The sequence below is a fragment of the Struthio camelus genome, chromosome 6, assembly GCF_040807025.1.
Source record: "Struthio camelus isolate bStrCam1 chromosome 6, bStrCam1.hap1, whole genome shotgun sequence".
NCBI lineage: Eukaryota > Metazoa > Chordata > Aves > Struthioniformes > Struthionidae > Struthio > Struthio camelus.
The window spans coordinates 28,568,902-28,589,460 of NC_090947.1; the positions used below are offsets into that span (position 1 = coordinate 28,568,902).

At 67.6% G+C, this 20,559-nt stretch overlaps 2 protein-coding genes across 6 annotated transcripts; one reads left to right on the forward strand and one right to left on the reverse strand.

The window, feature by feature from the left end:
• Positions 1-5: 5 nt before the first annotated feature.
• Positions 6-7,912, reverse strand: LOC138067658 (probable hydrolase PNKD). The gene is made up of 9 exons (XM_068948920.1): positions 7,758-7,912; positions 3,480-3,595; positions 3,051-3,163; positions 2,505-2,563; positions 2,156-2,248; positions 1,747-1,910; positions 1,402-1,488; positions 1,050-1,165; positions 6-836 (listed from the first exon to the last, which is right to left on the reverse strand). The coding sequence occupies exons 1-9, from the start codon at positions 7,910-7,912 to the stop codon at positions 663-665; spliced, it is 1,077 nt and encodes a 358-aa protein (XP_068805021.1). The 3' UTR covers positions 6-662.
• Positions 7,913-10,967: 3,055 nt separating this feature from the next.
• TMBIM1 (transmembrane BAX inhibitor motif containing 1) lies at positions 10,968-20,128 on the forward strand. Of its 5 annotated transcripts, none has more exons than XM_068948921.1 (12): positions 10,968-11,050; positions 15,632-15,858; positions 16,049-16,143; positions 16,360-16,424; positions 16,607-16,660; positions 16,930-16,980; positions 17,172-17,211; positions 17,528-17,565; positions 17,872-17,959; positions 18,130-18,225; positions 18,562-18,615; positions 18,775-20,128. In XM_068948921.1, the coding sequence occupies exons 2-12, from the start codon at positions 15,660-15,662 to the stop codon at positions 18,916-18,918; spliced, it is 924 nt and encodes a 307-aa protein (XP_068805022.1). In that variant the 5' UTR covers positions 10,968-11,050; positions 15,632-15,659; the 3' UTR covers positions 18,919-20,128. The 5 variants fall into 5 exon arrangements, with proteins under 5 accessions (XP_068805022.1, XP_068805024.1, XP_068805025.1 ...); XM_068948923.1 differs by lacking the exon at positions 10,968-11,050 and adding an exon at positions 12,206-12,502; XM_068948924.1 differs by lacking the exon at positions 10,968-11,050 and adding an exon at positions 13,868-14,018.
• Positions 20,129-20,559: the final 431 nt, after the last annotated feature.

Below are 20,559 nucleotides of genomic sequence, written 5' to 3' on the forward strand. Positions count from 1 at the left end.
GGAGGTACAAACCAGATCCAGACTTTTATTTGGGGGGGGGGGGGATCCCCAGCGGTGCAGGGCAGCAGCACCGCGCACCCGCGTCGGGCTCTAACCCTGCCTCGCGCTTCCCCTCCCGGCGCGGCCGGGCTGGGGACAGGCATCCGGGCCGCGCCGTGTCCCCCACCTCGGGGTGCACACCTTGGGGGGGGGCCAGCCCCGAGTCTGGGGGAGACCTGATGGAAGAGCTCCTTTCCCGGAGGTAAAATTGGGGCACCCCTCGTTGCTGGGGCCTGTTTGAGCCCCCCCATCCTGCGAGGACACACACAGCTCTGGGAGCCCCCAGCAAAGGGGGGGGGGTTCCTGAGTGCTGGGGGGGGGATCAGGGACTCCCAGAAAATCAGGGAAGGAGAGAGAGAGGAAAAGCCCTTGGTGCTGTCCCTACAGGCCCAGCACTGGGGTGGGGGGGCTACAGACCCCGAAAAAATGGGGTCCAAGTGCTTCTAAATGACACCCAGGGACCCCCAGGTGCGGGGGGATCACGGATCCCCTCTCGCCCCCCGCGCCCCAGAGCTCGACCGAACTCTCCATCACAGAAGGGGGATTCACAGCAAACGGCACACGGTGCCGGGGGTCCCCCTGCGCCCCCGGGGGCCGAGCAGCACGGAGCCCCCGCCGGGGGGCTAGGTGGCTTTGAAGAGGTCCTTGCGCCTCCGCACCTCCCTGAGGACGCGGGCACGAAAGGCGTCTCCGGGCTCCCCGCTCCGGCGCGTCAGCCCCAGGGCCTCCTGCAGCTCCCGGCGGTGCGTCCGGAGGAAGGGGTTGTAGGTCTTCTCCTCCCCGATGGTGGAGGGGCACTGGGGGGGGGGGGGGAGAGGCACTCAGCACTGCGCCGGATGCGGCCCGCTGCGACTCCAGGTTGGCCACCGGGAGCGGGAAGCAAGCTTGTGCCCCCCACCCCAGCATCCCCCTCCCCGGACTGTGCCAGGCGCTGCACCGTTGACAGCGGGGACAGAGCTGGGGTGGGGGTGCTCCCCCCCCCCCCCCCCCCCAAAAAAAAAAAACCTCACCGTGCTCCTCTTCTCCTGCCGCTGCTGCGTCGCCCACAGCAGCTTCCGCTCCAGCGCGGGGTTGTCCAGCTCCAGGAGGCTGGCGAAGGTGAGGCACTCCAGCGCGTACTCGTGGCCTGCGGCCGGGCGCCCGTCAGCGCCCCCGCCGCCCCCCCACCCCGGCTCGGCGGGGAGAGCCGGCGGGGGCGCAGGGCCGGAGGGCACCCACACGGACGCCGGCTCCCCACCGCAGCCGGGGGGGCTTCGCGCTTTCCCAGCCTGGGAAGGGTCCCCGGGGGGGCTAGGAAGGACGTGGCAGGCGGGTGAGGGGTCGGGGGGGCTGCACCCCCCCCCCGATGTCGGGCACACTCACCCGGCCAGAGCAGCGTGTCCTCGCCCAGGCCCACGGCCACGTCCAGGGAGGCAAGCATGGTCTCGGGGGAGCCCTCGAAGAGCCTGCCTGCGCCCACACGCAGACCTGCCCGTCACGGGGGAGGGAACCGGGGTCCCCTGGGCCCCCCCCGCCGCTTCCACATCCCCCGGGCGGGCCCACAGAGCGCCCCCCACCCCCGATCTGCCCCCTCTACCCAGCCCCAAGGTACCCCAAACCTGAGCTCTGCCCCATCACGCAGTCTTGGGGGGGGGGGGGGCGCTATCCTCCCCCCACGGCTGGCTCAGCGGGCGCAGGGGCGCGAGGGACCGCGGCGGGGGTGCTCACCGCAGCCGGCGAGGAAGAGCAGGTCTCCGGAGAAGAGGCAGGGCGGCCCGCCAAAGGGCGCCGCGTCCAGCACGTACGCCACGTGGCCCACGGTGTGGCCGGGCGTCGCGAGCGCCTCGAAGCTCAAGCAGCCCACGCTCACCCGCTCCTTGTCCGTAAGCGGGCTGCGCCGGGGCAGAGGGGAGCACGATCAGGGCAGCTCCCCGCGCCCAGCATACCCACGTCCCCTGCCGCCGGAACACTACTGACACGAGCGTGCCAGGTCTCTGCCCACCGAGGCGGCAACACGGTACTGGGAGGGACAACCCAATATTGGCAGGCTGGGTGGGTGAAAGGTAGTGGTATGTGTCGAGGCGAAGCTCCCCCCTCCCCAAAGTTTGCAGGGGTGCCCGGGGCACCTGGATCTTACTTGGTGAGCTCAGGAATGGCGTCGAGGGCGCTGCCGTACACCTTGCAGGAGCTGTGCTGCTGGCGGAGCTCCGCGTTGCCCCCGCTGTGGTCCCTGCGGGCAGGCATGTCAGCACCCCCCAGCGTCCCCCATCCCCACCCCACGTGGGGTAGGTGTGGGGGGTTCATTCCCCTTAACAGCCCTGGCTGCAAACACAGGGTCCCTGGGAATTGCTCACACTTCCCCCCCAGCTGAACCCCAGGAACCAGGCTGTGCTCTGGGGGGACCACAACCCGCAATGCTGCTGGGCTCACCCTGACGTGCCCCCCAGACCCCCAGCGTTACCTCACGGCCCCTGCTTGCCCCTTACCAGTGTTTGTGGGTGCAGAGTATGGCCTCCAGCAGCACCCCCTCTTCTTCAATGACAGCCTGTGGGTGGGAGGAGATATCGGGGAGGGGGCGCAATGACAGACTCCCAGCACCCATCCGCCCCCAAATCCCCCCTCCGGGCCTGCCCAGCACCCCCAGGCCACTTCCCCACAGCACCAGATGTGGCAGCCCTGCCACCCCCCAAGATCCCCCCTCACCTTGCCCCACAGCGGGGATGCTAAAGGCACTGAGGGCTACAGCTTAGGGACAGATTTGCCCCTGCACCCCCAAAAAAGAGAGATTCCCCCCATCCCGACAGTCAAACACTGAGGTAAACGACAAGACAGGGATCCTGGGGGCTTCGGCCCAGTTGCCCCCCTCCATCTCCCCAGAGTCTGGTTGCCCATGGGGAGCTCCAAGGGAGCAGGGTCTCCCCACCCCTGCAGCGGGGCCCCTCCTGCCCCCCCGGCCAATGCCACATCCCTCCCCAGGGGACAGGGGATGGCTCCAGCCCAGAGGGCCCCTGCCAGGGGCCCGGGGGTCCCACCTGCACAGCCAGCGGGTCGGAGGGGTCGACGACAGCCGCTCGGCCAGAGCCCGTGTCGATGACCAGGTAGCTGTAGTTGTTGGAGAGCACGGGAATGGGCAGGATTTTCACCGCTGGGGGACGGATGGACAGAAAAACATCAGGGCGCAACCTCTCTGCAGCCCCTCAGGTGAGGGGGGCAAAGCCAGCCACCTCCCCCCCCCCCCCAATTTAAACCCAGTTCTGCTGAATGCACTCTGGGCAATTTAGGCACTGCACCCCCCCCCCCCGACCAGCCCCCTCATCCCCCCCCCACGCCTGCATACCCAACCCAGGTGACCAGGAGCAAGCCCAGCCCCGGGGGCAAGGACGCGCGGGACGGGCCCCGGCTCCGGGCAGGCCATCGGGGGGCTGGAGGCGAGGGGGACGCGGGCCCCGAACTCGACTCACCGCCGAAGCCCACGGGCTGCGACACGGAGTGGCCGTGCGGGTACCGCTCGCGGGCCTTCTTCACCTGGCGCTTGTAGAAGAGGTAGCCGAGGCGGGTGCGGGCGTACAGGCTGTACCTGCGGAGGGTGGTGGGGTGAGCCTGGCGGACGCGGCCCCCCCACCTCGAGAGGAAAGGGGGGTGAGGAGCCCCCCCCCAGGGGGCTGCCAGGCCACCCAGGGCTGGGGAGGATGGACAGGAGCCGGTCGGCACGCTGCTGCGGAGGCATGGGAGGGTGGGGGGGCGGGGGGAAGCTCAACAAGGGCTGGAGGGGTCAATGGGTTCGAGCAAGGTGTTGGAGGAGCCGGGCCAGGACGCCTGGGTCCTTAGCGAGGGTCTGGCTGCCGGACACCCAGGTTATCAGGAGCAGCACATGTATGCGGGGGGGGGGGGGTTATCAGGAGCAGGGTGTTCCCGCGGTTATCGGGAGCCGGGAGGCTGTGCGTGCATGCAGCACACCGAGCTGCAGCCCCACGGTGTGAAACCAACTCTCGCAGCCGCCACCAGGAGCCCAGGTGTCCGGCCAAGCTTCCCAAAGCTGCCTGGGCGGCACCGCTGACTCGAGGAGGCAGCGCAGGGGGGAGTGTGGCTTTTGCAAATCTGCATTGTGCTCAGAGAAGGGAGAGACGGGGTACGGCAAAGGGCAACCAGCACCTCGTGCCCCTTCTGCCGCCTCCCAACCTGTGGGGAAACTGAGGCACAAAGGGTTAGAGATGGTAGCAAGCAGCCAGGAACCCAGGCGTCCGGGTGGCTCAGCTGCCTCCCTCACACCCGCCGCGGCTGTGCAGAAGGGGAGGCTGGGCCAACCCCGCTGGCGCTGCCAAACTCTCTTCTCCTTCCACCCCCACCCTGCTGGCTCCCAGTACGGCGAGTAAACTGGTATGCTGCTAGACTGGGGGAAGGGGGGACTTAACAGTGCAGCCTTCCCCATCCAACCCACACGCTTGTCCTTCAACTCTGCAAACACACGACGTCCCTGATCCCATCTGCGGCCTGCCTGGGGTGGCACCACCTGCCTCTGGCTGGGCCCCGCTCCACGGCTTGCTTCAGAGAGGTGGCAGAGGCCGTGCCTGGACTCCTGCGTTCCCCCTGGCCCCAGCCCCGCGCGCAGCCACCCAGCGGCTGGCCCCACAGCACCCGAGAGGATTGTCACCTCCTCGGCACGTGGAGACGTGTGTGCATCATGTGGCCAACTTGCTCAGAGAAGGGGGCTGCTCTCAGCCCCGGGGCATTGCCAGAAGGAGATGGGGGTCCCCTTCCCATGGAGCAGGGCCTGAAGGCAGTTTCTCCCTCGGGCCCTCTCCGCTGCCTGCTCCAGATCTGCAGCGAGGGCAGAATCAGTTCCCCAGGCAGGTTCCCTCTCCCTCCAGATCGGGGCCCTTTGCGAGGGGGTATCGGCGGGGGGAAGATCCACGCGGCAGCCCCGAGCCGCTCCAGGCAGCAAGGGCCTGGGGACATCGCTGCAGGGAGCTGCGCCCCTCTGCGTCACATGGCAGGGATCCTCTGTCCATCTGTCCTCGAGCTCAGCACCAGCGGTGCTCATCAGGCAGCAGGTCGGCACCCCGGTGCGAGAGGAAGAGCGGGTCCAGAGACAACGGCAAGAACGGCCTCAGCCTCCGTCCTCCCCTGGCTGGGGGAGGGCACAAGCCCCCACACCGCAGGCGCCGCGTGGCTCCATCACCAGCCAGAGACGGAGGGTGCTGCTCGCCTCCAGGAAGGGTTTGAGCCCCAGGGTTTTGCCCACATCAGCACATCCCAAAGGCTGCGTCCACTTTAGGTTGTGGCTACTGAGCATCCCCAGCTTGGTTGCCCCCCACCCAGGAGGCCCATGCCCAAGGCTGACTCCGCACCGAGAGATTCGCCTCTAGGTGCAACAGCCACCGGGTGCTGGAAAAGAGGGAAGTGCAAGCTGCTTTCTGGGCTGTGTTGCTGAGCAATGGAAGGGACAGAAAGCAGAACAGGTTGAAGGAAGAGGAAGCGAGAACTGCCCCGGAGGCATGTCCCACATGGAGGTTCAACATGTACAGATATGGGCCAGGGGGCTTGCTCCCCACCCTGCTTTCTACAGCAGTGCCTCAGGGCTCGGGAGGGAGATGGGGGCAGGGGTGATGTGCCATGATGTACCAACTGGTACCATGAAGGAAATGCAAAGACCTGGGTTGCTTCAGGCTCTCTACCCCATTCCCAGGCCAAGGTCTCCCTGAATCACTAAATACTCCTCTCTGCCACAGCCCATCACCCTCTGGCCAGCAAAGTACCTCATGGCCATATGGCCCTGGCAGATACACATAGAGAAAGCAGGAACAGAAGACTAAAACCACAGGGCTAGATTAGCCCCCTTGGCCTGAGGGCCACTTCTGTTCCTGCTACCCGCTCTGGGGCGGCAGTGGGACACGTATTCCCTCCTACCCAATGCTCGCCCCGTCCAGCAGCAGCGGGTGGCACGGCCAGCTCGGGCATCCTGTGCTGTTTCCTCTCCAGTCAGGACCCCAAAAGCTCCTCGCCTGGGCAGCAAATGCTCTCTGGAAGAAAGGTGTCTCCAGAGATGCACAAAATCCTCCGGCACAGATCCCAGGACACGGCTGCCTTGCTTCCAGCAGAGAGGGGCTGTCACAGTGGAAACCTCCACCTCTGCCTGTAGCTTCAGGTCACCAGTTGCTCCAGCACGCTGGGGAGGTTGTGGGAGGGATCCTGCCAAAAGCCTGGTCTCCCCTGCCTCCGTGGGAGGCCACAAGCCCAAAGCCAGGGTGCGACTGCTCATGGGACTTTCAGGGAACACAGGAACCTGCCAGCAGACAGCAATCTAGCACCGCCTGCCACCGTGGTTCAAAGGGATCGGCACTGGCAACCTGTGCCCAGATAGCAGGGTCACATCCAGAGCGAGCTGCTGGCAGGAGACAGGCTGGGGCACAACTGGTGGGTTAATAATTAGACCCGAGAAACAGGCCCGGTTGATCTTCACCAAGGGAGAAAAGTCTGAAATGTACTGCAGCAACACAAGCAGCCGAGGGCGATTGGCACCGTGCTGGGACGCTGGAGGCCACGGCTGGTTCCCAGCCCTGCTGCTGGCTCCCAGCGTGACCCGGGAGGAGCTTGGCCACGGCCTCCCAGGCAGCAAGTGCTTACAATGCCTCCCTTTGTCCACTGGCCTGGGCAGACCACACGCGCACCACGCTCCCACAGACCCAAGCCTGCTCTCCTTACGCAAGAGCGTCACAGAGCGAGGCAGGGTTCGAGCTGCCCCTCTCAGGCTGCCCCTGTGGTTGTGGGCTGCCGAGCGCAAATTCCTCCCTGGGTGGCTCCAGGACAGCACTGTACAAACAGAGGAAGATTTGCTGTTCCTTCAATTGGAAGCAGAACAAAGGAGAGAAGCCAGCGGGTCCAGCAATGACTTCAGCTTTCCTGCTCCTTGCAGATGGCTCGGGCGCTTGTTGCCAGCTCCCAGCACAGACCCTGCCGGCTCGGGACACCTGAATTAGCGTGCTGGTTGCGAGGCAGCGGGTGCTGCCCGATGCAGGGGTCAGCAGAGACACACAACGAACCTGCACGCCGGCAGACGAGCTCAACTGGCCCCGCTACATGGGCAAGCCTCCTCCCCAGGCCCTGCCCGAGCGTCCCATGGAGCTGCAGGGGATGCACCGGGGAAGAGGATGCCCGGACCACCTTGTGCGGCTGCCCTGGGCCATGCCCAAGGCTCCCTGGCAGCAAGGGAGAGACAGGAAAGTCCTTCTTCGCTGCAGGAGCTGGCTCCTCCTTAAGGGGCTGATGTGAGACACAAAGACCCCACACAGCAGCTCTAACACAGCAGCCCAGGTACCACCACTTTGTCGGAAGCAATGTGTGGTGCCCCACACCTTCCCAGAGCCCAAAGACGACCCCGTTAAGGGGACACCTTCCCGAGCGGCAGGTGGCCTGGAGCAGGGGAGCCCCGGCACCTCTGGGAATGGCGCGCAGGCCGGGCCGCCCCACGGCGGAGCGGCTTGGCAGCGGCTGCCCCGGGGCAGGAGCGGTGGCCCGAGCCCCCCGCGGCGAGCAGGACGAGGCCTGCAAGCCCCGCCGCCCACCTCCCCCTCGGCCAAGGGCTCTGTGCTCCTCCACCGGCTGCTCCCCGGCCGCACGGCTCCAGCCCGCCGCCCTACCGCCTCGGCCGCCCCCCGCCCGGGGGCCCTTGGCAGCTCCACGCGTGACGCGGGCCACGGCTCGGTCCACGGGAGCATCCCCCCCCGGCGGCGGACACTCACCCCAGGCGGAAGAGCAGCGGGCCGGCGAGGGCCATGAGCGCGGCGGCGGCGCGGCGGCCGAGGCGGCGCAGGGCCGGGCAGCGCAGCAGCGAGGCGGCGCCCAGCCCGCAGGCACCGGCCGCTGCCGCCGCCGCCCGCCAACCCGGCCCCGCCATGCTCCGGGCGCCGCCGCCGGCCCCGCCCCCTCCGGACGCCGTGTCACCACCCCGCCCGCCCCGGCCCCGCCCCCTTCGGACGCCGCGCCACGGGGCCGGCCAATAGGGGGGAGGGCGAGGCTCCGGCCCCGCCCCCCTGCCCCGCCCCCTCGCTCCGCCGGACTCCCGCGCCGTTCGCGCCGCCTGGTGGTCACGCCGCCCCGCTGCTTCGGAAAGGGAGGGGGGACCCCCCAACTACGTCACCGCCGGAAAGAAGGGGATCCCCCCTCGCGCCCCAACCGCGTCACTGCATGGCGGAAGGGGTCCCCCAAGCTGACGTCACTGCTTGGGGGTAGGGGATCCCTCAAGACAACATCACTGCGTGAGGAAGGGCCCCCCCAAGGTGACATCACTGTTTGGGGTGGGGGGGTCCCCCAAGGTGACATCACTGCTTTGGGGGTGGCAGCAAGGAGGGGACCTGGCTGTGGGCCCCCTTTAGGCTGTAGTCACCCAGCAGGTCACTAGGTGTCACCAACTGCCCTATCAGGATGGGAACGGTTGTGAGACCCGAGAGGCCTCTGAGTGGCCGCGGTGGCAGGATACAGGGCAGCGGCACCAGGCGTCACCCCTGCAGCCAGGACTGGCGTCACTTTGGAGTCAAAGGGCAGCCAGAAGGGTGCTGCTGGTGGCAGGGGACAAGACCGTGTCCTGGGTGTGCACCCCTCTCAAAGGGCCCAAGGGGAGCCCCGCTGGGCGAGCAGCAGGGCAAGGGAGGCTGTTGAGGTATTAAGGCAGCTCTCAAGAAGCTGAGAAAAATAGGAGGGAACAGAAGCTCCAGTGGTTTGAACCTAAGCCCTTCACATCCTCTCTGCCAGCCTCTGGGTCCGCAACAGTCCGTCCTGGGGTACCACTGGGTGCTTCAGGCACCCAGAGCACTCCCCTAACGTGGGGCTGCCCCACAGTAGCCTTCTGCTTATTAGGCAAGTCTCCTCCCTGCCTACCCCAGCCGACATCCCCTGCCCTGGGCTGGGACTGTCTCTGCAGCCTCCCCATCATCCTCTTCCCTCTTGGATCTCCTGAAACTCAGCCGATGCCTTTTCTAGACCTGCCCTGGGTGACTCAGGAGGAGGTCTGGAAATACAGTCTGGCTTTTCTTTTTAATCAGTGACACCCCTCACTGTGCAGATCCAGCCCTGACCCTGGGAATGGTGACACAGTCTCCCACAGCCCCAGTGCGGTGCGAGGCACTGAGGGTAAAGCCTGGGGCCAGGCTACGCCTTTAGGTAGGAGGGTCCCAGGACATGTACGGACCGGGGCAGTGCTGCGAGAATAACGGAGGTGCGTGTGGGATGGACGGTGTCTGTATGGGATGTGACAGATTTGCCCAGAACATCCCAAAGGATGGGACCACCCAGCCCCAGGGCCGAGCCAGGAGCAGGCAGCACCCCCCCGACAGCCTCCCATGCACCTTCACGCAGCCCCGGGCTGCGGCCGATGGAAGATTTATCAGAAGCCGGAGGCAGCTGGGTGGTGAGAGTGGCTGGTTTTGTCAGGCCTTTAAGCACATTTCCAGCAATCTGGAGTGCTCCCAGGTAATCCGTCTGCTTGTCTTCAGACGAGCAGCTCTGAGCGGCATGTCTGGCTCCAGAGGGTCTGCTTTTCCCTAGGGGCTCTGTTCCAGGGTGGGCCCTGGCAAGAAAATGCTTATAATCGAATTGTCTTGTGCAGAGCTGGAGCGGGTGCAGGGACAAACTAACCAGGAGATTCTGGGCACTTGCAAGGCCAGTCTTGATGCTGAGCACCAGGCCCTGGGGACGAACGACCTGTGGAGTCCACGGGAAGAAGGGAGACCGTTCCCAGGGCCAAACCAAGCGCTTTGCACGAACTCCACAACCCTTCCCTATGGTAGGAGCACAAACAGGATCGATCAGCAGGAGGCTCAGAAAAGCCTCGCAATCACTGGCCCAGCCCGCCCGGATCATGATGGGACGGGTACTTTTGTGCCAGCAGGCACTGTCTGTGCTGAGACCTTATCTCCCCTGTGGAGGGGGGCCCTGGTGATGCCAGACAGAGCAAGGACCTTCACCGGCCACCTCAGAGAACACCTGGCCACTTAAACCTTTGCTACTGTGGTGGGTACATCCCTAGAAAAGTTGGTATTACACTGCACCCTGACAGCGCCCATGGCACCGCTGGGGCTGGGCAGAGCAGGGTGAGGAATGGGCAAAGCAGAGATTCACCTTTTCTTGTTCAATGCTGCTGTGCTGCACCCTGCAACACGGGCCCCAATGTGTGTTTTGGGCTCAGGGTGACAGGGCGCTGCCCAGGCCCTGGGCATCGCAGATGCAGCCATCTCCTCCAGAGCCTCAGGTGTGGTTTGAGGGGGCGCAAAAAAGGCCCACAGCAATGGTACACAGTGGGCATCCCTGCTCCCCCTGGCTTGACCCCCTCTCTGGCTCCCTGCGGGGATGGGGGTGCAGATCCTCCCCCCATGACGTCCAGGTCTCCCCTCACAGCTGCCTGGAGCCTGCCCTGCTCCTCTTCAGCACCCTGCCCGTGTCCCCATGGCACCAGGACGTGGGCACCAGTCCATGGGGTGCTGCCCTTTCATCCAAGCCCAGCCTACAGCTGGGATCTGCAACCCCCCATGATCCCCCCAACCAGCCTGGATCTCCCCAGATTTCCCACAGCCCAGCCTAAGGTGCCCCCCCCTAGTGCCCTCCTAACCCAGCAGGGTCCCCCAGGTCCCCACACTGGGTCTCCCCAAATCCCCTCTAAACCAGTAAAGTCTCCTCCCACAGACCTGCCTCCCAGCCCACTTGGGTCCCCCTCCAGATCCCCCCCAACCCAGCAGGGTGCCCCCCAGTTCCCCCCTAACCCGAGGTGGCTGTCCCCAAACACCGCCAGAGCCCAGCCCGGACACCCCCCCCCCGGGTCCACCCCAGCGCGGACCCCCCAACCCAGCTCCCCCCACCCCCCCAGGCGGCGCCTCCCGCATCTCCCCGCCGCAGTAACGCGCAGCGCCGCCGGGGGGGCGCCGCGAGCCGGGAGCGGCGGGGCCGGGCCGGGCCCGGGGGGGCGGGCAGCGCCTCCTCCCGCCCCGTCCGGCCCGCCCGGCCCGGCGCAGCGGCCCCAGCCCGGCGGAGCGGCGCGCAGCAGGTAGGGCGTCCCGGCGCCTGTCGCCCTCCCGCTGATTTCTTCCCCCTCCCCGCTTCGGTTTCCGCGTGGGGTCGCCCACGGCGGGGGTGACCCGGAGGTGGCGGGGCGCCGGCGGTGCCCCCAGACCCTCCTGCGGCTCGGACCGGCTCCCCGCCCCGCCTGGCTCCCCCCGATGCCAGCCCAGGCTGCCCCCTAACCCGCCCCACCGATCCCAGCCCGGCTCCTCCGCGATCCTTCCCCGACCCCCATTGCCCAACCTGCCCCACTAACCCAGCCCAGACCCCCCGATCCTTCCCCGGCCCCCATTGCCCAACCTGCCCCACTAACCCAGCCCAGACCCCCCAATCCTTCCCCGACCCCCATTGCCCAGCCTGCCCCCTAACCTGCCCCACTAACCCAGCCCGGATCCCCTCTGATCCTTCCCCGATCCCCATTGCCCAGCCTGCCCCCTAACCTGCCCCACTAACCCAGCCCAGATCCCCTCTGATCCTTCCCTGACCCCCATTGCCCCATTGCCCCTAACCTGCCCCACTAACCCAGCCTGGATCCCTCCTGATCCTTCCCCCCCGTTACCCATCCTGGTCCCCCTGGACCCTTCAGCCCCATCCAGCCTGCCCCCCGACTCCTCCCTCCTTGGCCCCCCAATTCCCCTTGCCCCCCCCATCCTGGCTCCCCCTATTCCCCCTGCTTCCCCCCTCGGTCACCTCCCCAAGCCCTCCAATCCAGGCCCCCTCTGGGGGGGGGTGACACCCATGGGGGGCTGTCCAAGAACCAGAGCGAATGTCCCAGAAGGGGTGGCGTGGACCAGGCCAGGAGATGGGGGGGATCTGGCTCCCGGGCTGTGGGGCCAGGCTGTGCCCGTGGGATTGCCCTCATGGGATTTGCCCCCATGGGATTTGCCCCCGTGAGGTACGGCCCCCTCGTGCCACCTTCCTCCGAGTTTGCTAGAGTGGGTGGGGGTCTGTTTGGAGGGCTGGGCGAGGGCCATCGCTGTGTCCCCCCAGCCCCTTGTCCCCAGGGTTGCTGGGCGGCTCTGCAGGGGGCCGTGCCACCTCTCGCTCTGGGCAAGGGGTCCCCTTCGGAGGTGCTGGAAACGGGGCCGCCGGCGGGTTGCGGGGCAACCTGTGGATCCAGCTGGCCGGGGCAAAGTCCAGCGGGGAAGGGCCTGCCGGCCACGGCAGGAGGGAGCAGAAGGGCAGAGCAGGGTCCCGCGCGCGGACCCCGCCGGGGCAGCGCTCCCCGCCGACTGTGGGCCAGCAGCGGGTCTAGTGCCGCTTTCTGGACCCTGTGGCACCGGGCTTTGTCCCTGCTGCCTGCGGTGCGGCAGGGGAAACTGAGGCACGGCGTGGGGTGGTCGGGGCAAGGAGGCATCGTGTCGCGCCGCTGGCACTGCTGTGGGGATGTCGGACCCACGCGAGGCGTCTGAGGCTGCTGGGGGCCGACAGGCGGGCGGTGAGGTGGTGCGATCCTGTGCCAGGCACGGCACCCGGCAGAGCGGGGCCTTGTGCGCAGGGCAGTTGCTGTGACAGAGAGCGGCTCGGTGCTTACAGCACAGGGGAGCCCGGGTCCCCTTGACTTGCCTGGGGACAGGGAGTCACATCTGCCACATGCACCCGGCATCCCTGACACCCCCTGAGGCAGGGCTCTGGGGGGCAGAGAGGTTCTCAGCCCAGCTGAGAACCAGCAAACTCATGTCCTCTGTGAGCCGTGCAGGGGGAAGGCAGCTGGCAGGGGGGCAGGGGGGCCTGGCAGTGCTGCCCCAGCGGCAGTACACCCGGGCTGGATGGGTCCCGCTGACCCCCAGCCAGAGCCCGGCCGAGCCAGGCCCCGCTGTGTAGTACCGAGCCGCGCTGGGCCAAGCCAGGCGAGGCCGTGCCGAGCTGTGCCGTGCTTTGCTGTACCGAGCCGTGCCACGCCGTTCTGAGCCGTGCCGTGCCGTACCAAGCCGTGCTGTGCCGTACCGTGCTGTACCAAGCCGTGCCAAGCCGTGCCATGCCTTACTGAGCTGTGCTGCGCTGAGCTGCTGGGAGTTTCCTGGCACTCCTGAGAAGGCAGATTATTTCCAGGGCAGCTTTGTCCAGGGACACTGGGGAAAGCGAGGAGCCCCGGCCCCCCCTGGCTCCAAGCCCTGGCCCCCCTAAGGCGGTCTCCCCGCCTTGGCACGCCAGGGTCCCCGCAGGGCTCCAGCCTGGCCGGCGTGGGGTGAGGGAGAGGGGCTGGGGGGCGAGGACGGGCTGCGGGCTATGGGGGTGTGCTGGGACGGGCAGGGGTGCGTGTGCTGGGGCGGTTGGGCAGGCTGTGAGGTGTGTGCGCGTGTGGGGTGGCGGGGGCGGTTGGGGGAGACGTATGGGTGCATGGGAGGTGGGGGGGGTGTGAGCCCAGGGGTGATTTGGGGCTCCGCCTGGGTCCCTGGGTGGGATCTGCGGCAGTGCCGGGGCCCCGGCGGGCGCTGCGCGCTCCTCCCTGGGTGCGGCAGCCGCGGGCACCCGTCGGGCTGGTTCATTCGCGTCGGCCCGAGGATGCCCCGCCGGGGTGGGGTGCGGAGGGCCGAGGGGGCCGGGGAGCCAGGCCCCGGCGTCCTCTCGCTGGGGGTGCCGTGGGGGGCCGGGCCCCCCCAGTGCCAGCCGTGGGCGCAGGGTGAGACCCAGCGCCAGGGAGCTCCCGCCGACGTCTTTGTGCTGGCCGGATCTGCCCTGCTTCGCCCCGGACGCCTGGGTCCCCACCTGCTCCCTGGGGACTGACTTCCCCCCTGACCGGAAACCAGCCACGTATGTTTTGCCTGGGACAAGCCCTTATTTTGGGCCCGTCCCTCATTTCGATCTTCCGGTTTTAATCATCGCAGCTTTGAGGCCGGGGGGTCCCCTCGGCGCGGTGCCCCGGGGCGCCGTGGGGCTGCCGAGGGGGCACCGGCCCCTTTCTGAGAAGCGGCGGAGCTGCAAAGACGAAACCTTCCAGCCCGGCTCGTGAGGTCACCGCGGAGCCCGGTTATTTTAGGCAACGCCGTCACTGCCATGGCAAAACAGCGGCACGGCTGTGGGCCGGGCGGCCGCCCCCGCCGTCCGTCCCCTGGAGAGCGGGGCTCTGCCCGCCCTGCCTCGGACGGACGGACGGACGGACGGACGCTGAGCTGCTCCCTGGGCGCGGAGGCCCGCGGTCGCCGGCCGGGGCGGTGGCGCTGGGCCCGGTTCGTCGCGGCGTCGTGCCAAGCCCCCGGCGTCTTTGCCTGTCCAAACCCGGCTCCGGGAAACGCTGGCGTAAGGACGGAGGAAGCGTCTGGTCTCCTCCCATGCCCGGTTCCCATTTGGGGCAGATCCTGCTCCCCCTCCCTGGGTCACGAGGGAGGAAGAAGGGCTCCTGGCCGCTGCCCACGGTGCATGGCGGTGGCGGGGGGGGGGGTGTGGGGGGGATCCCCGGCCAGGGCGGGCAGGGGCGGCGCGGCGCGGCGGCAGGAGGGGGCCCCGGCTCCTGGCAGCGCCGCCGCTGTTTTCCTGCACTCGGCGATCCTGCTTTTCTCCTCCTGCTGCTGCTGCTGGAGCGATCCTGGCCCGGGGCCGCGGCTGCTCGGGGGCTCCGCGGCGGCGCCCGGCCCCTCGGAGCGGGGCTGGGGGGGCTCAGCCCCGGGGCGGCCCCAGCTCGCCGCCCCGTTGGCCTCCCTCGGAGGTCACGCTTGTGCGCTAGCCGCCGAGCCAGCCTGTCCCCGGCAGTCCCGCGGGTGGCCCTGGCTGTAGGGGGCAGGGGGGTCGCTCCCAAAGCGGGGGGTGACGGGAGGGGGGCGGTCTGCGTGGCTGCCATCAGGCTCAAGCCCTGGGTTCCCAGCCCCCGGGCAGGGGACGCGCTGTCCTTTGTCCCCAGGGTGGAGGACCTGCCTCACATCACCACCCGTGCAGCTCCCGGCCGGCACCGTGCCAGGGTGCCACCGGGGCACGGGTCTGTCCCCACCAGGGCGGAGAGCTCCTGCGGGTCCCCAGCCCCGTGCCTGCTTCGGCCTCAGCCCGGCCCCGATCCCCCCGCCCCCCCTCGTGGCCCCGATGCCTTTGGGGAGCGACATCGGCCCCGAGGGGCCGGGTGATGGCTGGTGTCCCCCCGGGATGGTGGCCTGGGAGGGGCCCGAGCTCCCCCGCCCCGAGCCGAGCTGCGGCTGGGCTCGGAGGCCGGGGATGTCACGTCCCCGCCGCGGCTTGACTCAGTGCGTGGCTGGGGCGCTGCCCGCGGCCGGCGTCTGACGCGGGCCCTGGGGACTCACGGCGGGGGAATGTGGGTGGCCCCGGCCGAGGGACGATGACGGGGACGTCTCCTGGCTCTAGTTGACCTGGCAGAGTCGAGGCCGGCACGTTTCATCGCTCTTATTAAGTGGAAGCGACTATTAACGTGGGAGGGTGGCTTTTGCGGTGGCTGCCTGGCTGCAGCCCTCGAAGGAAGGTGCTGGGCGCTGTGCCTGTCCCCTGCGTCCCCGGACCCCTCCGGCCTTTGGCGCCGTGGCCGGCGCAGAGATCCTGCCGTGCGCCACGGGTGCGTCCGTGCTCGGGGCCGATCCTGCCGGGTGCTGAGCAGGCTGACGCCCCGTCTCTTTTCTTCCGCCAGGCACCCACGGGAGACATTCGGAGCCAGCATGTCGCAGCCCAGCGCGCCCCCTCCGTACGATGACAAGAACCCCCTGTACCCCCCGCCCCCCGGGCCTTACCCCCAGCCCCCCCACTACGGTGGGGGGTACCCGCAGCCGGGGGGGTACCCCGTGGCAGGGGGGTACTCAGCGCCGGGGGGGTACCCCCAGCCGGGGATGGCCATGCCCACCATGCCCATGCGGTTTGGTAAGCCGGGGAGCTGTCATACGGGGGGGAGGGGGGGGCACGGGAAGTGGAGGTGCTGGGGTGGGGGCTGCGCTGGTGCTGGAAGGGGCTCCCAGCATTTCTGAGCACCCTGGGGAGGGGGCGTCTGTCGGACGGGACCTGATCCTGCCCCATCGGCTCGCGGGTGTGCTGAGGTCTCTCCTCCCTGCAGGTGACGGCTACGGCGGCGACGGCGCGGGGGACGGCGCCCCTTTCCAATCGGGCGACTGGGATGACAAGAAGGTGCGGCACACCTTCATCCGCAAGGTGAGTGCTGGGCAGGGGTCCCCCCCTCCTCGGGTTGGGGTACCGCACGAGGCAGCCCCGGGCCAGGCCGCCCCGGGTCGGTCGGCTGAGTGCCAGGGTGCCCGTGGGTGCTGTGAGGCCGGGGCTGGGGGTGGCTGGAGCAGGGGGACCGGGTGGTCCCACGCCGCTGGCCCGTTGCGGTCCCCAGGCCAATGCCGACCCCTCCGTCTCTCGCAGGTCTATGCCATCATCTCTCTGCAGCTCCTGGTGACAGTGGGGATCATCGCCGTGTTCACCTTCGTGTGAGTGGGGCTGCGACGGGAGGGACACGGGGGACCGGGCCACGTGCCCGCCCCCGGCCACGTGCGTGCCTGGGGGGGCGCCTTGCCCCGCAGGGCTGGGGCGGGTGGGTCGGTGGCAAAGCCGTGCCCGGAGCTCTCTCCTTGTGGGGGCCTCTCTCACGCTCGTCTCTTCTGTCCCACAGCTCCCCAGTCCGCTCCTTCGTCCAGAGGAACGTCGCTGTCTACTACGCCTCGTAGTGAGTACGGGGTCCCCAGCGCCCCCGGGGTGCGCGCGAGCGGGTCACGGCTCGAGCCCTGCGGGGGTGCTGCGGCGAATCCAGCCTCCCGCCTTCCCTGCCTCGGTTTCCCGGTCTGGGCATGGGCTCTCGCCTCCTGTGCCGCCCCAGGGGCCCAAGAGGGTGCAAGGAAAGGCCATGCCTGTCCTGGGGGTGCATTACCCCCAGCTGGGGGGTCTGTGCGGCCCGGCAGGGGTCCGGAGCTGAGCGCTTCGTCTCTCCCTCTGCAGCGCCGTGTTCCTCGTAACCTACCTGGTGCTGGCCTGCTGCCAGGGCCCCCGGTGAGTCGCTGGGGTCTGGGACCCTTGCGGGGGGACCACCAGGAGGGGGGGGGTTTCCTAGCTTTGGGTGCCACCCCTTGAACTGGGGTGTGGGGTCCCTGCCCAGGGATGCCCCCAGGGGAGATGAGATGCTGACCTGGGGACACAAATGCTGTCACCACCTCACCTCTCTTCTCTGGTTTCGCCCCCAGGAGACGCTTCCCCTGGAACATCATCCTGCTGAGCATCTTCGTGAGTGGCTGAGCGGGCCTGGGGCTGGCAGGGGGGCCTGGCCGTGCCCCGGTGTTACGCCAGCTGCCCCCTCGCTCCGTGTGGCCTGGGATGCCCTTAGCCCCCGGGGAGGAGGGGGGCAGCCCCTGCACTGCTGGCATGCGCAGTGAAGGAGGGAGGTTACGTGGGGAAGGAGCGGGGGCAGCAAGGAACTGCCCCACGGACGGACGGCAGTGCCCGTCGAAGGGGCAGAACAGACCCGCATCCCCAGAGGGTAAATCTGCCCCCAGGGCTGCTGGTTGCATTGCTGAATGAACCCTTCTCCTCTCTCCTGCAGACGCTGGCCATGGGGTTCATGACGGGGACGATCGCCAGGTACTCACCGGGGATCCTGGGGCCCTTCAGGGCAGGGGCTGTGGGCACAGACCCCGAGCAGAGATGCAGAGATTGGGGCCGGCCTTTGCCTTCAACGCCCAGAGTCCAACCCATCCTGCTGTCAGGCCGGCTCAAACGAGGGGCAGTGAAGCCCCTGGACGCAGGGTCCGTGCGGTCCCTCTGCAAGATCACAGCCACGGGGCCATGGGGACGGCCTTGGGGAGTGTAAATACCCTCTGGGCAGGGGGACCCTTTTCCTGGCTCCCCCGAAGCATGGGGTGACGCTGGTGTCCTCTCTGTCCACAGCATGTACAGGACCAACGCCGTCCTCATTGCTATGCTCATCACTGCCATCGTGGCCATCATTGTCACCGTCTTCTGCTTCCAGACCAAGGTGAGGTGCAGAGGCAGGCTGTGAAGGCCTCCCCGATGTAGGGTACGGCCGGGGTTGGATGCTCGGTGCGGGGTTGCTGGGGACACTGCTGTCCCTGCAGGCTGCCCTGTGGCCCCGGTGAGCTCAGCATGGCCCTGAGCTTTCCCATGACACGTCCACCCTCCTGGCAGGTTGATTTTACATCGTGTCCTGGGCTCTTCTGCGTGCTGGGCATCGTGGTGATGGTCACCGGGATCGTCACGGCCATCGTCCTCTCTTTCAAATACGTGAGTAGAGGGGGCTGCAGAGCGCCACGAGTCACCCTTGCCTGTCTGGGCAAGCAGCTGGGTCCCCCTAGCTGTAACCCAGTGGCAGCTTGGCCCCGGGGATGGCAGAGGTGGGATTGGGAGCGGGTGGTGGGTGGATCCCCTTGACCTGGGCTGGTGCCAGGAAGCAGCGTGTGGTGTCAGCGCAGAGGCAGCTTTCCCGCAGAGAGAGGGTGCGGCTTGCGGTATCTCCGGGGAAACTGGGTGCAGGCAGAGTCCCACGTGCCAGCCCAGGGGCTGGGGCAGGGCTGTGCCTTGCGGTCACCTGCTCACGGGTCATCGTCTCCCCGCCTGCAGGTCCCCTGGCTCCACATGCTGTATGCGGCCATCGGAGCCATCGCCTTCACCCTGGTGAGTTGACAGCTCAGGCGCTTTCCCTCCTGGGCTGGGTCCCTCTGCGGGGTGTAGCAGGGGGCTGTGCTCCCAAAGTAGTCATTCGGAGGTGGGGGGGGCAGATACCCCCAGGAGATCACCAATATCTCTGCCTGACTCTCGCTGTGCTCTTCCCAGTTCCTAGCCTACGACACCCAGCTGGTGCTGGGGAACAGGAAGAACACGCTGAGCCCCGAGGAGTACGTCTACGGTGCCCTGACCATCTACACCGACATTGTGTATATCTTCACCTCCATACTGCAGCTTGTGGGCCGGGACTAGCCCCTGCCCTGCACCGGGCCCCCTCTTCTCCTTGCCGACCTCTGCTTCTCTCCCTCTCCTCCACAAAGCTGCTCCTCTCCCATCTTGTCCTTGCCCCAGGAGCCTGGCAGAGCAGCACGTGCCCGAGGTGGGTCGGTGTCACTGGGCTCCTGCTGGCCCCTCTGCTAGGCCCTGTAGCCCTCCCGCTGCTGCAGGCCAGCTCTGTGCCCCGCAAGGTGTCTGTCCCTGGACCAGGGTGCCCAGCTGGCCCCCAGGACAAGGGGCTGTGCTCAGTGCCGGAGCCCCCACGGTCACAGCCGGAGTCGGGGGCACAGCTCAGGCACAGGGGGGGTCCTCGGTGCCTGGGCAGGGCTGCCACCACCCCCCGATCCGCGGGTTCACTCGGCACGCGCCTGGTGCACAGTCGGAAGGAAAGGCAGAGGTCAGGGGCCTGGCATGAGGGCGAGGCTTCCCGGCGGGGCGGTGTTTCCTAAGCTTGTAAATAAGCAGCAAAACCAGTGCCTGTATGCACTATACGGCCAGTTACCGGCTCTCAGCCTGGTCCGAGATTACTCCTAATGCTTCAGCACCCCTACCTGTAGGCTGCTAAGGAAGGGGCTCCCCTTGACCCCTCCCAGTCTCTGGAGCCTGGGAGGTAGTGGGGGAACCAGCCAGCAGCATTCAGCCAGGACCCAGCCTCAGCGCCCATTCCCTGAGGACGCACTGGTGCGTTGGCAGTGCTGCTGTTACGCTGCCATGCATTAAACAGCCTTGTGCTTGCACAAGGGCAGTTGTGCGGCGGTTGCTGCCTCGGAGCTGAGGCCAGATGTGTCTGCCTGATGTGGCACCTCCCATGCAGCCACTGGAGGGGCTGGCAGCACTGGCGGGCAGGGCCGAGCTGCTGTCTCGCCCCAGGCTCCCAAGGAACATGTCAGGCCCTGGCTTTTTGCAGAGATGCTCTGGTCTGATCCAGCTTCATTCACTCAGTGCCTTAAATGTAGCTGCTCTGTGGCTGCCCCATGGCTTGCCCAGCCCCCCTGCCTAGCCATGCCTGCCACAAGCTCTGGCAGTGCTTGCTCTGGGCCGAGGCAGCCAGGACCCCTGCAGTGGGATTGGGGACATCTGTACAAAGCTTGTGTTACAAAGGACTCGCAGCCGTGGGAGCAGCCTGCCTGGCCCTCGGATGTGGCCAAAGTTGCACTTGCTAAATAAAACACTTTAATTTTCCAAACAGCTGAGTCTGCTTTGTGGGGTGAGCCCATCCAGGATGCCAACGCCTACCCACCATATTGAGCTCCCAGATCTCCCCAAGATTGGGAGGAGCTGGAGTTCGCAGAACACCTTGGCCAAAAGGCTCAGCTCTCCCAGCAGGGCTGCGGGTTATCGGATGGGGCTGAGCGGGCACCAGGAGGAGGGTGAGCAAGCAGCAACTCCCTCAGAAAGCTCTGAGCCACGTCAGCAGGGGCAGCAGCTCACAGCAACACAAACCTTGCCTTGTAGAGATAAAGTCAAGGCTGAGCTGTTCCAAGCGGTGGCCTCCCAGCTGCCTTTCCCTCCCACCCCCGCAGGCAGGGCTGGGCCCCTGGCTGCGCACAGCACACTCTGCAAAGGGTGCCCGTGACAGGCAAGTCAGCGCAGCTGGGAAATACTCCCGTGGGAGAG

Bases quoted from the DNA above. Each gene is read 5' to 3' on its own strand.
- TMBIM1 (XM_068948921.1), top strand. From the start codon at position 15,660: ATGTCGCAGCCCAGCGCGCCCCCTCCGTACGATGACAAGAACCCCCTG. The intron at 17,212-17,527 runs GTGAGTGGCTGA...TCTCTCCTGCAG, and splicing joins TCATCCTGCTGAGCATCTTC to ACGCTGGCCATGGGGTTCAT. The intron at 17,960-18,129 runs GTGAGGTGCAGA...CCCTCCTGGCAG, and splicing joins TCTTCTGCTTCCAGACCAAG to GTTGATTTTACATCGTGTCC.
- LOC138067658 (XM_068948920.1), bottom strand. From the start codon at position 7,912: ATGGCGGGGCCGGGTTGGCGGGCGGCGGCGGCAGCGGCCGGTGCCTGC. The intron at 3,164-3,479 runs GTGAGTCGAGTT...TCCGTCCCCCAG, and splicing joins GCAGCCCGTGGGCTTCGGCG to CGGTGAAAATCCTGCCCATT. The intron at 2,249-2,504 runs GTAAGGGGCAAG...GCCTGCCCGCAG, and splicing joins CTCTGCACCCACAAACACTG to GGACCACAGCGGGGGCAACG.